The 15,026-nt window shown below is 59.0% G+C and overlaps 1 protein-coding gene across 5 annotated transcripts in view; it reads right to left on the reverse strand.

Moving 5' to 3' along the window:
- The window catches only part of EVL (Enah/Vasp-like), a 164,183-nt gene that overhangs the window by 7,226 nt on the left and 141,931 nt on the right, over positions 1-15,026 (reverse strand). For all 5 annotated transcript variants that reach the window (XM_067725940.1, XM_067725960.1, XM_067725924.1 and 2 more), the window contains 5 exons: positions 11,725-11,780; positions 9,779-10,008; positions 8,905-9,026; positions 5,189-5,249; positions 973-1,036 (listed from right to left, as the gene is read on the reverse strand). In XM_067725940.1, coding sequence (XP_067582041.1) covers positions 973-1,036; positions 5,189-5,249; positions 8,905-9,026; positions 9,779-10,008; positions 11,725-11,780 — 533 coding nt within the window. The remainder of the gene's footprint in view (positions 1-972; positions 1,037-5,188; positions 5,250-8,904; positions 9,027-9,778; positions 10,009-11,724; positions 11,781-15,026) is intronic.

A 15,026-nucleotide genomic window follows, 5' to 3' on the forward strand; every position in this document is an offset into this window, starting at 1 on the left:
CAACCACTCTGAGCTGAGCCTGGAGACTGTGCAGGCTGACGGGCCCACGCTGGGCCTGCCGGACAGGTATGAGAGCTGGGACCACGTCCAGGGTCCAGGCATGCAGCCTGGAGGAAGCCATTTAAACACACTGAGCCTCAACCTCCTAGACTGGGAACAACCCATCCACCGGGACGTGAGCTGTTCATGCAGTCACTCACCAAGAACTGTGGTGGCACTGCCTGAGAAGGAGAGGGCACAGACCGCAGCCTCGCAAGGGAGGCAGACGCGCCAACAGTCAGGACGCTAGGCCCGTGCAGGGCAGAGCCGTGCCCCAGCGAGCAGCCAGCCCCTGGCAAGAGCTGCCCTCCGCTGGCTGGGGCGGGGGCGCTACTTCCCCTCCGCCTCTCCCAAGCCTGCACCGCACCATGTGTTCAGGAGCACAGGCCTGGCTCAGAGCAGACACTGAAACGTTGGACGAGTGACTGACTGCGGTGGCTTCTTCCCACCATAGAGCCTCAAGGCACTCTTCTAATCGCAAGCCCCGCTCCAGAGCTCAGACTGGGGGATTTCTGCGCGGGGTTCAGGACCGCCTTGTCTGGTTGACTTCTCAGCGAGCGAGACTCACTGCTAATCACTGTAACATGGGTCACAGCTGGCGTTTTGCAGCGTGCAGGAACGTGACATTTACGTGCCCCTCTTCGGAGCACGGGCCCAAGGCCGGGAACCTGAGCCCCAGGGCACGGTCTCCCACACCACTCGGTAGGTGCTGGCAGGCCGGCTGGGAGACGCGAGGCTTAGACTGGGCGGTCTTTCCTCCAGGGTGCCCCTGCTCAGGCTCGGCGTGGAGGCCGCGAAGATGGCGGGGAGCCCCCCACCAGCGCAGCCTCTCTGCTCACCGTAAAGTGAGGCAGGGGGATCAGATCGCCTTCCTGTAAGAACCCCTCCTGTGCTAAGACCCCGTGCTGGCGCCGGCAGGGCGGTGCACCTTACCTGAGGAGTTGGGGGGCTGGCTGGCTGCTCGGGTCCCCGGAGATGGAGAGGTGCTCGGCTCTTCCTGAAATGGAAGAGAAAGGCTCTGCTGTCGGCCTGCTTAGGAAGACCGGCTGGGTGGGGGACCTTTGGGCCAGGTCATCTAGAAAACCTCAGTTTTCCAAATTAGCCAATGAACATATATTATTTTTATAATCAGTAAAACAACAAATATGATTCACCAATGAAAACCCAAGGTCGCGGTGGGGAGGTGGTCCACCCCACGGAAGTCAGGGAGGAGAAGGCTGCAGGGGGACACAGTGGACGTGGCCTGGACCCTGGGCCCAGCGCTGCCCACAGACTCACTATCCCTCACGAGGCACTGCCACCCCTTGTCCACCGGGACCCTTCCGCAGCCCTGGGAGGAGCCCGCTTCTGGTCAGCCCTGCTGGTCAAGGCTGGGCACGGACACAGCCTGAGTCCTAGAGACCCCAGCACTTCACTTCTCTTTCACCGGAGAGGAGGAAGCGTTAAGAATTTAGAATGTAGGGGCTTCCCTGGTGGCGCAGGGGTTAAGAATCCGCCTGCCCGTGCAGGGCACACGTGTTCGAGCCCTGGTCCAGGAAGATCCCACATGCCGCGGAACAACTAAGCCCGTGCACCACAACTACTGAGGCTGCACTCTAGAGCCCGTGAGCCACAACTACTGAGCCTGAGCTCTAGAGCCCGTGTGCCACAAGAGAAGCCACCGCAGTGAGAAGCCTGTGCACCGCAATGAAGAGTAGCCCCCGCTCCCACAACTAAAGAAAGCCCGCGCACAGCAACAAACGCCCAACGCGGCCAAAAATTAAAAAAAAAAAAAAAAAAAGAATTCAGAATGCTCTGAAGGTTATCTTTAGCCCAACCAGGCTACGGGTTCATCAATGTTGCTGACCAGTGGGCCAGGCAGAGCCCCGAGCCTCCGGCCGCTCGCCCGTGCGCCCCACCATCCCCCAGACACGGCCGCTGCGCGTCTCTGTCCTGCACGCCCGCTCCTCTCAGAGCTCGGGGCAGATGCCGCCTGTCCTGGGAGCTCTCGCAGGGCTCAGGGCCCTGGTGCTCCGTCTCTGTCCTCAGCACTTTTCTGTATCGGCAGTCAGTTTATAGTGTCCTACCTTGAGCACAGAGGCCATGGTCCTATCCACCCAGGACCCCCGTGCCTGGCTCCCAGCGGGGCCCCACGAAGGCGGCCCGTGCGTGTCTGCTCGGCCCGTGGAATGAGTCTGTGGCGACACTTGTAATGGAGGTGAGTAATGCAGCAGCGCCACAAGCTGGCGTCATTATCGCACATATTTTGGAAAGATTCTACACTCTTAGGAAAATGGCATTTATTAAGTAATCATAATTCCTCCATTTTTCTCAAGCAAAACACATACAGCTGCTACCTGGAGCTTTTTTTTTGTTTGTTTTTTTTTTTGCGGTACGCGGGCCTCTCACTGTTGCGGCCTCTCCCGTTGCGGAGCACAGGCTACGGATGCACAGGCTCAGCGGCCATGGCTCACGGGCCCAGCTGCTCCGTAGCATGTGGGATCGTCCCGGACCGGGGCACGAACCCGTGTCCCCTGCATCGGCAGGCGGACTCTCAACCGCTGCGCCACCAGGGACGCCCTACCCGGAGCTTTTGACCAGAGACAGCCAGCCGACCTGACGAGACGGAACTAGCATAATGCTGACCAAAGCCAAGAATCGCCTTCTGCCACTGCCCACGTCAACTCTGCTTCCCATCTGGTCCATCCGGGCCTTGGGGTGAGGGCTCTCGGACGCTCACGGCCACCTCCAGGGCCAGGACTCCAGGCTCAGCGCTCCAATCAGGACCCACCACGCCCGGTCCACCTAATGCGAGCCTGTGAGAGCCAGGACCACGGCTGCTCACGCCTGGTCCCTGCGCCGAGAGCAGACCTGGCACCTATCAGACCTATCAGGAACCCCCACCCTGTATCTGCGTGGTGACTGAATGAACCCGGGAGTTGCTGGTCCAGGGGCAAAAGAACGTGCTAGGCGTGGGTCTCAGGCCAAGTGTCCTGAGCGTTCTGGTTTAAAGAGAGAGTGGAATAAATGAAACTATATAAATCAACACGTATGCGTGGGGACCAGGGCCCAGAGGAAACAGGCAAGAATGAAAGCCATTATGGGTGAAGTTAGAGTAACTGAAAAAAATCAGTAAGTTGTTTTGTGTCATCCTATTATTATTTCAGAAACAGTTAACAAGAATCCTCGCTCCCAGCGCACGGGGCTCAGCCGTGCCCACACCCCTGCCCCGAGGCTGCCGGCCCAGCGCCTGGGGGCTGTGTTTTCATGCCATGGAACACGTCCTTAGAGCAGTGACATAACTGGCCTGCGGCCAGCAAGCGGCAGAGCGCCCGCCTGAGCCACATCTGACTCCACATCTGGGGTGTTTTCCTTCTTTAACTAATGCTTATTTGTTTCTCATTAATTATAAACCTAGTACATGTTCAATGAAGAGGATCTGGAAAACACTGAAAAGTATAAAAAAGAAAAGCCAGGGAATTCCTGGCAGTCCAGTGGTTAGGACTCGGTGCTCTCACTGCTGAGGGCCCGGGTTCAATCCCTGGGCGGGGAACTCAGACCCCGCCAACTGCACAGCGTAGCCAAAAAAACAAAAAAGAAAAGAGAAAAAAGAAAGAAGAAAAGCCAGTCTCCAGTGTCTCCATCCACGCGGCACCTGCTCTGGTGTGTGGAACTGCCCTAGCCCTTGCCCTGGAAGAGGCTGCTCCCGGGTGGGCAGGGCCTCCTGACTGCGGGGGACCAAGGCAAACAGAACTCCCAGTGACCAGGAGGCTTCTTAAAAAAGGAAAGGAAAGAAAAGAAAAAGGAGAGTCAGAGGAAGAAAACTCTACCCTTGGGGTCAAAGATTTCTCCAGGGTCCCTGGGATTTGAAACACACTCTTCCTGGAGACCAGGGAGGAGGGAGGTTGGGTACCGGGGCTGGAGCTGTGATGGCGGGAACTGGCCGGCGCCTTTGGAGACCTGTAATTATTCCTGGGCTCCTGGCCAGACAGGCCTCTGCAGTTTGAGAAATTAGTGGGGAGTTAGCTGGATGAACTCCATACTCTGTGCAAGGCATGGGAACAGTGGAATATGCACGCCTGGTCCTCACAGGGCTCACGATTCAGCATGAATGAGCGAGTCTGAACAAGCAGAGATGTGTGTGCTAAGGGCAGGGAGAAGCATGGTGGGGAGAGGGGCCCGGGGTCCACGTAGCAGAGAGCCTTACTAGCCTGGAGGTCGGGAGCCTGTTTCTCAGGGAGTACTGTTTACACAGAGAAGTGCAGCCGAGGAGGAGTTAGCTGCTGGGGCCGAGGGGACCGCATGTGCCAGGCGGGGGGACCAGGGGAAGGGAGGGCCACTGGCAAGGCTGGAGCCCGGGGGTCACACCCGGTAAGCCTCGCCCTGCTGACGGGGGTGGCACGGTACCCTGGCGCCTGGTGGTTATAATATTTCTTCTGTCTCCTGCCACCGAGATGCAACCTGTATGCCATCTGTAGTTAAGGTCTAAACTTAGCCGTTTCAGTAGGAGTCTATTTTTACAGGGAAAGCTTAACACAGAGGGAAAGAGTGTTAGCCACCCTAGTGACGGCGGGAGCCTGGAACCTGTGTGGATAGACTAGGCTCCAGGACCCCCTCAGGACAAGAGCCAGAGCGCTGGGTTCCTCTGCCCAGCTCCCCTGCGGCTCTTGCTGGAATCCACGGACTCAAGTGAAGCCTTTCAAGAACAGGAATAATTTGAAAATAATAACTGCCCTGGTCTTCAAGCAGACACTGCCTACTGCGACTGTACTCTCCAACCCCCCGAGTCCCTTGAGATCTGTCTGCTGCCCCTCTGAGCTCCCCAGCCTCCAGGCCCTTCCCTCAAGGCGCTCCCAGGCGGGTCCTGCTTCTCTGCCTCTTACCTGCCTTCCCTGAGAGGCTGCGAGCTCCAAAGCAGAGCAGTGTCTGCTAGATGCTCAGTGAGCACAGGCCTGCCACCCGGTGCAGCGGGGACGGACATGAGCGCCCACAGGCCCTGTCCCCCTGCACTACCCCCTCCTGTCCCTCTTGTCACCCCTGTCCCCCTGCCCTCCTACAAATCACCCAGCGAAGTATCTACCGCGTGTATGTCCAAACACGGTGTCCCGCAGGCCCGGTCCATTCACACCTCTGGGGAAGCCGGGGTGGGCTGGCCGTGGGGTGTGCTTACCGTTTGGCTTTCGTCTTCCTTTTTATCAGCCGGCTTGTCTGTCTGGGAGGCTGCTTTTCTCCTAACACAAGGAGGGAGAAGATACAATCAGCCCTAAAGGTTTCCACACGGAGCAGACGTCGCCTCTGTGCGGACACAGCTTGGTCCTCAGAGACTCCTTGCTGGGGTGTGACCCCTGTTTCGCGTGAAGGAGATGACTTGTCCAGGCACCCATCTGGCCTGTGGCGATGCCCGGGCGAGTGTCCAGGCCTTCTGTGCTGGCCCCAGGACCCTGGACACAAAACTGGTCTGGGTGGTGGGGTGGGGGGCACCCCATCTCTGTCTACAGCACCTGAAGGCCGAGGAGGTTGGTCCACACCCTGTCCAGGTCCCGGGGGACCTGGGCTCGGCCGGGTGGCCGCTGTCCTCCCAGGACGCTCAACGCCTGGCCACGAGGGGCAGGAGAGCTGCCCCCGCCACAGGTCAGCCTGGGGGCATCCCGTCTGCAGGCCGCCTGCGGGACGGAGGAGGAAGCCTTTCCCTATCGCCCTAAAGCTCCTCCTACCTCAGAGCTCAGCAGCCATGTCCTCCCCGACCTGGACACCACGAAGAGCGGCACGTGCTCAGGAAGGAAAGAACCCGAGAGACGCCCTCTAGTCACGGCGCGCACCTCCCTGCAGGGATGAGCCCCCTTCTCAGACACTGAGAACTCGCTACTCTTTTCCGGCCTCAGTGGTGGCCTACCTCTGGCTAATTCCCAAATCTACACACATACCCCTTCCTACTCTCCAAAGATCCGGCCCCGGGGGCTCTCAACTCGGTGAAGCCGCCAGGACACAAACAAAGCTCTCGGAGCTCACGAGGTAGCTGGCTGTCAGGAGGGAAGCTGGCTTGGCAGGGGTGAGGGCCACCGGCTGCCTGTCCCCGTCTAGGGACCGGCCACAGGGGGCTCCTTCCTCATCTTCTCATCCCATCCACCTATGGCCCTTCCCAGAAGCCCGGGACTCATGCCCGACTTCTTCCTCGTGACAGTGGGCCCGCTCACTTCTGGCTCTGCACTTTGTTTCTGGGCTGTCTGGCCCGTCTTCACTCCCAACGCTGCGTGCAAGCACCACCAGCTCCTGCCTGGCCTGCTACTGCCACCGCGCCCGTGACGTTCTGCTCCTACCCAGAGCCTGCGTTTAATCTTCTAAGGATACCCAGCAGACCAGGCCCCTCCAGGCCTGTGAAGATTCCCTGGGCTGAGTGTCTGTGGACACGCTCGGCATCGAGCAGCTCCCAGCGACACGGTTCCCCCGCCTGGTCCACTGCCAGGACAGGCCTCAGCAACTGAGGAGGCAGCGACTCCGCAAGGACCTTTGATCAGCTAAGCTCTGTTACTATGCCTGTTTGACAGATAAGAAAAAGAAGTCCTAATGAAAAGGAACGAAATGGGGTCATTTGTAGAGACACGGACGGACCTAGAGACCGTCATACGGAGTGAGGTAAGTCAGAAAGAGAAAAACAAATAGCGTATCTTAACGCATATATGCGGAATCTAGAAAAATGGTACAGATGAACCTGTTTGCAAGGCAGAAACAGAGACAAAGACGTAGAGGACAAACGTATGGACACCAAGGGGAGAAGTGGGGGTGGGATGAACTGGGAGGCTGGGATTGACACGTAAACACTAATATGTATAAAATAGATAACTAATAAGAACCTGCTGTATGGCACTGGGAACTGCACTTCGCTGTACAGTAGAAACTAACACAACATTGTAAAACAGCTATACCCTAATTAAAAAAAAAAAAAAAGGGCTTTAACAAGACCCTAGCCAAAAAATAAATAAATAAATAAAAGAGACCCCAGAGAGCTCCCTGCTCCCTTTCACCACGTGAGGACACAGCAGAGATGGCCATTTATGGACCAGGCGGTGGGCTCTCACCAGACACTGCATTGGTCAGTGCCGTGGTCTTGTACTTCTCTAGGAGTCTTGTACTTCTCTAGAACTGTGAGAAATAAAATTCTGTTTATAAGCCATGCATGCTGATTTATTTTTATAGCATCGCAAGCTGATTAAAATAGAGAATTAGCTGTCTGTACAAAGTGGAAGTAGAGATCTTCTTTAAAAAAAAAAAAAAAGTAGCCCTCGCGCGCATCTCCTTGTAGGCTCCACCCAGCATCCTGCGCGCCCAGGTGGGCTTCAGAGAGCAGCGTGGCCGCCCCTTGCCGGTCGTGCAGGGTGAGTGCTCTCGGTGGGCCCGGCTCTGCCACCAGCTTCTGGCGTCTCACTGGCTCCTGGCACACCGGCCTTTTCCTGTTCTCAGAAACTTCCTCTCCGTTTGGTCTAAACCATCTAGGCCAAGCAGTCACTGGGAACGCACTGGTGTTGGACTTGGGGAGAGTGTAAACACTTCCTTTTTTAAAGAATCTTCTATTTTTATGCGAGGCCCCTCTGGAATGGACTCTAACGCACGTGCACACGAGGCTCTCCCCTCTAGCCTGCATCCTGGTCCACCTCCTCCAGGCCCTGGGCTCTGGGGGGTGGGGGGCGTGTCTCAGCCTCTCCAGGTAGTATAACTCCACCCACCACACCCATCTCTGCTCCTCCTCTGCACGGAACCTCTCCTCTGCTGCTTCGGCCCAGAGGACGTGCAGAACCTCCTCCGTGAAGCGCCCCGGCTCCCTGGAGCTGCTCTGCACTGTCTGGCCGCAGTCGCCGGCTCACCTCTGGTCACGGCACGTGGACCCACCTGGCTGCTCCCCTCCCCCTGTGCCCTCCCTTGCTGGGCACACAGGGCCCTGGACCGGCCCCGCCGAGACGTGCCAGACCAGCTACCTGCCCTCTGGGGGCCTCTGTCTCCCCCGTGTCCTCGCAGTGCCGTGTGGGTTTACCGAAGACCCGGCACAGAAAGCGCTCGCCCGGGGTCAGCCGCCACGGGGGCACCGGGAAGAGCCTGGAGACTGAGAGAAGGCAGGAGGGCTCACGGGGGAGCAAGGCCCCTGCCGTTGCTTTTCTTGGGCAACAAGGAGCGTGCTGACAGGTGAGGCCCACTCCTGGGTCCTCTGGTGCCCGGGTGAGCCATGGCCCTGGAAACCCCATCAGGGCATTCCCGCTGCCACACCACATTTACAGGTAAGACCCAAGCTTTTGCGACCCTTCTGAGAGGGAGCTGTCTGATCTCTCCATCTGCCTGGGATTCAGCTGGGGAACAACGAAGAGCCATAGTGACAGGCTGATGGCCTTGGGCAAGCTGGAGGCACATGTGCTGGTGAGGATGGAGGCAGAGGCCGCAGAGCTGCGCACGATGGGGAGGGAACTGCTGCTCCGTCCCTGAGGGGTAACGTCCTCTGGGCTCCTACCACCTCAGCACCCCTTCTCCCGAGTCCTCCGTAAGGGCCCCCACAAGGCGGGCCCCTTCGTCATACGTTCACTGCTGGGAATACTCCTATTTTCCCTCGGAATTGATCTCTGAAATGATCTCCAAATTCCTCTCTGCTCAGGACAAGGCTGACACATGGCAGATGTTTCAACGATACTTGCTAAACTGAAATGAGGAAGGACGTAGAGCTCAGAGGACTCCTTTGGCTTGACGTCTCAGACTGAGCCCTGGAGAAGGGAAAGCGCGACGACCAGTCCCCTGCTTGGCTGAGCCCAGGGGACGGTGGGTCCTGGGGCCAGGCAGGCTTCCCCTTCCGCTGAGGAGCAGCAGCTCCTGACAGTGGCTGGGCCTGGGGGAAGCCTAAGCACTCACCTCTTGGCCAGCAGCTTGTTCATTTCTTCCATGAGGCCTCCTCCTCCACCCCCACTGCTCGCCCGGTTGGCGTCAGACTTCGAGGTCCCGCTGGGACTGGAGCTTCCGGACGCATCTTCTGGCTAAGGGGAGAGGACGGCGCGCTTCGGTCTGGTGTCCGTGGCAGGACGCCACTCGAGGGGAGACGGGGCCACGTGTGATGGCAGTGCTGGAAGAGGTCGAGGCCATCTAGTCCCCCAACCCCACCTGCTGGCGGCACAGCTGGAGCCCAGAGAGCGACCGGGACTGGAGGGTCACGGTTGGCAGGCACCCCCAGGTTCGCTGGCTCACGGTCAGCACCTTGCCAAGGCCAGCGTGGCTTGAGGGGGGAGGAGGCACAGTTCTGTGTCCCAGGTGCTCCTAATCCCACAGCCACACGTACGGCCTTCTAGAAGCCCCACCTCCCAGGACGCTGCTGAAGGCTGGGAGGGCCAGCTGAGCCTGAGGGAGCTGGTGGGCTTAAATGCAGGAGACCCAGGGCCAGAGTCCAAACCGCAACGGATGACCTGCGTGCTCTGAACAAGTTGCTCGTGCCTACGCCTCGGTTTCCTCATCTACGAGGGCAGAGATCTCCTGCCTCGCTTGTAAAGGACTAGCAGCAGGTTACGTAACTGCAGGCACCTACGGCTCTCACGCGGCCCTGTCCCAGTGGTCTCAGTAACCGGGTAACTGTGACCGAGGAGGTGGGAGGTGCCGTCTGGCTGGGGAGGGCGGCGCTGCGCTCCCCGCCGGCGGGAAAGGGTCCGCCCGCCCCTCTGCCAGTTAGAAACCCGTCCCCCAGCCTGGTCCGTCCTGCCCACCCGCCCGCCCATCTGACAGGGCCCGGGACACTTACCCGCGGGACTCTTCTCAGCTTGGCCCCAGCCAGGGCGGCGGCCAGGCCGGACACGGAGCCCTCGTCGTGGCTGGTGCCCTGGGCTCCTCCGGCTGGCAGGGGGGGCGGGGGAGGGGGGGCGGCCCCTGTGGGTGGAGGCGGGACAGGGGGTGGGGGTGGGGGTGGAGGCCCGCTACACGAGAGGGGGGCGCCAGCTGCAATGGAGGGGTGCCCCGCTGGGAGGGTGGGTCCTGAAACAACAGTGCGCTCAGTGAGTGCCCAGCCCTCAGCGGGCGGCTCCCCGGGAGCAGGGACAGAGGGCAGCCTACTCCCCTGAGGGATGAGGAGCAGCTCAAGGTGGCCTCTTCCAGGAAGCCCCCGCGGCATGCACCTGGCGTCGTCCCAGTCTCTCCCTACATTCGGGGCCGGGCTGGACCCGGCGTCACATACTTGCCTGGCAGCCCTTGGCCTACGCTAACTTCCTCTTGCTCAACTGTGGTCTTCCAGTGGCACAAGAAGCTCTTCGGTGGCACGAATTGTGTCTTATTTTCCCTCTCTGTTTCTCCTCAGCTCCTAGCACCCCCTAGGCTTCAGCAATTGTTAGTCCCCAAGATACAGCTGTGACTGCCCCTTGGCCTCTGGGGACAGCAGCAGGCGGCTGCGGGTCGCAGGGCAGACCGGGGCATCTGTCCAGGAGCCCTGCTGCGTGCTAGGCAGTCCCCCGTCCCCCACCCAGCATCCAACGCCCGAGCCTCTGCTGCAGGCCTGGCCCCGTGCAGGGCGCTGGGGACAAGCGGCCACAGGCTCCCTGCTCACGGTGCTCATGGCCTGGTAGCAGCAAACCCATCACATGGCTGAAGGCAGAACTGTCCCCGCGGCAGGGTGGCAAGTGCCTCCTAGAGCAGGCGCACGTGGGCCGCCCTGGCCTGTGAGGAGGCGCCCCAACCCGACCAGAAGGCCGTGCAAGGCCTCCTCAGGGAAGCAATGACTGCGCTGGACAGGGCAGGAGAGCGGGAGTGACGTCTGGTGAAGGGTGAGTGAGCGCGAGGGGGGAGGCCCTGCGGGAACTGAAGGAGCCGCCGGGAGGGAGCGTGCAGGGCAGTGGGTCTGCGGGGACTGGGCCTGCGCACCGGGAGCCCGTGCCAAGGACCCAGGTTGTTCAGGAGTGATGGAGAAGGGTGGCCCGGTGACAGGGTGAGACCCGCATTAGTAACGCAGGGGTGGGGCAGAGCGGGACAGGAGCCTGAGGGGTGCAGCGGCCCAGCTGAGAGGGGGCGGCACCAGACAGCATCCCCACCAGCGGGGGCTTCTGCAGCCAGCTGGGGCCCGGGGTCCTCATCAAAGACAGGGAAACATTCACCTGCTTACTTCACAGGGCTCGAGAGAATTAAGTGAAACGAAGGACGCGAAAGTACTTTGTAAGTTATGAAGTCCCATGCTTACTAATCAACATTACCCTGTTCCAGAAAACCCCTCTGCTTCACTGTGCTGAGTTCCAGTCACTGTTCAGGACTGAAGCCACCCCTCCCCTGGGGTCTTCTCTGACCCCCAGGGCAGCTGGGGCCCCCTCCACGTGCCTCCACCCCTGCACTGACTTGGTAACTGCATGTGCCCCGCGGTGACCCAGGGTCATTAGTCTGTGTCCTTGACTGGACAGTCAGCTCTCTGGGGCAGAGGGTGCATCTGCCTCGTCCACCACTGTGTCCTCAGCCATTAGTACAGGGCCTGAGACACGCTCTACTCAGGGGATGAGTCGGGGGAGGACCAGAGGCTGGTGGGCAGGGCTGGGTCAAGCTGAGCTAATCCCCGCACCCGTGCTCCGTTCCCTCGTTTCCCCACATTCACCGGGCGTGGCTGTCACGCTCTGAGGCCTGTGCGACCAGCAGCTGGTCACAGCGTTCCCAGTGTGTCCCTGGGCACCATCTGGTGAAGGGGCGCCAGTGGGCACAGGCAGGGGAAGCTCTCACCTGTGGCTGAGGCTCTTCTCTCTAGAGACTCCTGGCGCTGCTGCTCCATCACTTGTCTGAAAAGCAAACACAGCAGAGCGGGTCTCACCTCCTGGGGCGAGACCGCGCGGCTCCGCGTCAGAGCCCAGGCTGCAGAGCTGGGCTTCGCCGGCGCCCTCGGGGGCTCAGCAATGAGCTCGCCTCATCCCACCCTAGGCTCCGGCTGCTGGGCTTGCCGCCCCGCTCACAGAGGCAGAGTTGTAGGCCCTGGCTCCAGGGCTCACACAGGGGAGCGCCGGCAGCCGCTGAGTCTTAAGACACCTGGTCAGACCAAGCTCTCCCCTAGGCTGGACAAGCTCGCCTAGCTTTTGGGGGCCTATGGCCACAACAGACTCGACCTCAGGGGCACCCATTCTTACCGCACCTGGCTCAGTTTCCTGGAACAACTGTCAGGCATTGTTGGCTGTGAGAGAAGCGGACACTAAGGCTACCTGTCCTCTTCCTTCCACTGATCCAGCTGCAGCCTGGCCTCCATCTGGAGGGCCATTTGGGAGGCTGCGCTGTAGTGCGGGGTGTACCTCTGCGGGGACTAACCTCCTAGCTCCTCGCACGAGTGGCCCTGGGTTGCTCTTCAAGGCTGGACGAGTGAACACACTGATCCACAAACACATCCAGAGAACCTGGGGCTGAGATGCTGGGGGAGGAGGGGCTCGAGGAGTCATGTGGGCCCGGGTGGCAGCAGGGCTTCAACTGCTGAGCCAACTCTGAAGGCCTGTAATGGGGCGCGGGGCTGAGCGGGAGGCTGTGGGGCACGCGTCTGCTCCGCTGGTGTACAGCGCGCTGATGTCTGGGGCTGGGGCCGGGTGTGCGTGCAGCAGCTGCTCAGTACGCGCTGTGTGTGGAAGAGCTACACGGGGCTGCCCAGCTGCCTTCCCCTTGGAGGAAGGTCAAGTGGGACCCGGAGTTTACTGCAAGGTCATTTAGAGGTAGAGAGCTTTCTGGTTCCCGTTCTGGGATTCACTGGTTTGTGATTACAGGCAAGTCATTTCCCTTTCCTGGCCCTCAGATTCCTCTCCGTAAATAAGCATAAGAACACCTGTTTCATGGGGTTCTTGTGAGGATTATGCCCGAGATCTAAAAAATAATGAAAAAGACCCTTTTGACACTAAAGAGTCCCTACCTCACTGCTGGGCACCACGCAATTCCTCTCTTTCTGGGCCCCGCTCCGTGGTGACTGCCAGGGATGCAGGGGGAGTAGGATCCCTGCTCTGCAGTTTGATGCCTGTGGTTCATAGACTGACCTCTCGGGGTCGCTCGGTCTGTGCACGGTCGACTGCAGACAAAACTGAATGGCCCTCTGCAGCCAGTGGCCTGGAACACTGGACTTGGGGGGTGGCGTCAGATAAAGTGCGTGGTGTTTCACCAGTTCTGAGAGCACAACTGCAGGGTGTGTTTAGGACGCAGGCCCTTCTCTGGGTGGAGGCAGCCCTGGGACCTGGCACAGGGCTGAGCTGGGGCCAGTTCTGGTTCTGCTACTAAGTCTTGCTTACTTTGGGCAAGTCATTTCTGTTCTCTGAGCTTCAGCTGGCTCATGTGAGAAATAGTATGGGTAGTAACAACCCCTGACGGCTGATGTGAGGATTAAAATGAAACAAAGTGTGTAAAAGCCCCTTGTAAACTGCAGTATGTGATACTCCTGAGGGGCTAGAAGACAGGCCAGGGGAATTAATAAGAAGGAACCTCTGGGCTTCCCTGGTGGCGCAGTGGTTGAGAGTCCGCCTGCCGATGCAGGGGACGCGGGTTCGTGCCCAGGTCCGGGAAGATCCCACATGCCGCGGAGCGGCTGGGCCTGTGAGCCATGGCCGCTGAGCCTGCGCGTCCGGAGCCTGTGCTCCGCAACGGGAGAGGCCACGGCAGTGAGAGGCCCGCGTACCGCAAAAAAAAAAAAAAGGAACCTCTGAGGTCAGGGGAACTGGTCTCGGCCACTCGCTGCAAGGCTGCCACTTTCATCCACTGGACAATCGTGTTCATATCAGCATTATTTACAATAGCCAAAATGTCAAAGCAAGAAAAATAATATAGGAAAAATGTGGTCTACACATACGATGGAATATTACGTACTTTAAAAAGGAAGAAAAAAAATTTTTTTTAAAAGTTAGAAAATTCTGACATGATACAGCCTGGATGCAGCCTGAAGACATAATGCTCAGTGACATTAACCAGCCACAAAGACACTTACTGTATGATTCTGTTTACATTAGGTACACAGAGCAGTCAAGTTCATAAAGATGGAAAGTAGGATGCTGGCTGCCAGGGGCTATGGGAGTGGGGAGGGGGGAGTTAATGTTCACTGGGCATAGAGTTTCAGTTTGTTTGTTTGTTTGTTTGTTTTTGGGTTTTTTTTTGCAGTATGCGGGCCTCTCCCTGCCGTGGCCTCTCCCGTTGCGGAGCACAGGCTCTGGCCGCGCAGGCTCAGAGGCCATGGCTCCCGGGCCCAGCCGCTCCGCGGCATGTGGGATCTTCCCGGACTGGGGCACGAACCCGTGTCCCCTGCATTGGCAGGCGGACTCCCAACCATTGCGCCACCAGGGAAGCCCGGGTGTTAGCGTTTAATGGGGACAGAGTTTCATTTTTGATGCAAACGTTCTGTGGATGAGTGATGATGCTGGTTGCAAAATGACGTGGACATCCTTAATACCACTGATCTGTACGCTTAAAAATGGCTAATATGGTAAATCTGATGATTTTTAAAATTTTAAATAAATTGTTAAAAAGCTGGAAAAAAAAAAAAAGGAACCTCTCCAACCTGAGTCTGGGAAGCATATTCCCATCTTTCCTTCGTTAACACTGTTACCTTCAAACAGGAAGCCGAGGCCTAGAGCAGTAACTGGCCCAAGGTCACAAAGTACACCATGGCGGCCAGAAGGTGCTCAGAGCAGGGGAGAGGCTCGAGAAGAGAACTCCCTGAGAGAGTCTCACAGCCAGGTGAGGGTGGGGATGTCGCCTGCCCAGCTCCCGGCCCCGGGCTCTGCCTGCCTCACCACAGGCCCCTGGAGGCACGCCCTCTCCCGCTGACCCGGGTGAGGATGCAGGCCCCAGGCCTGCCTCCGCAGCACGGCTCCCACAGAGCCGGGACTCCAAGCCCCTCAGAGACGCTGAGTCCCCACCCAGGAGGCACAGAGCAGGCTCAAGCCCTGGTGCTGCCTCACCTGGCAACGTGACCTGGGGAGGCTGCTCCCTCCTTGGCCACCATGACCTCTTCTGTAACTTCAGGACAATGGCACTGGCCCTTCCTCCCAGTTCCAGCACTTAAGAGGCTCCTT

This window comes from Pseudorca crassidens, chromosome 1 (genome assembly GCF_039906515.1).
Source record: "Pseudorca crassidens isolate mPseCra1 chromosome 1, mPseCra1.hap1, whole genome shotgun sequence".
In the NCBI taxonomy this organism is placed as follows: domain Eukaryota; kingdom Metazoa; phylum Chordata; class Mammalia; order Artiodactyla; family Delphinidae; genus Pseudorca; species Pseudorca crassidens.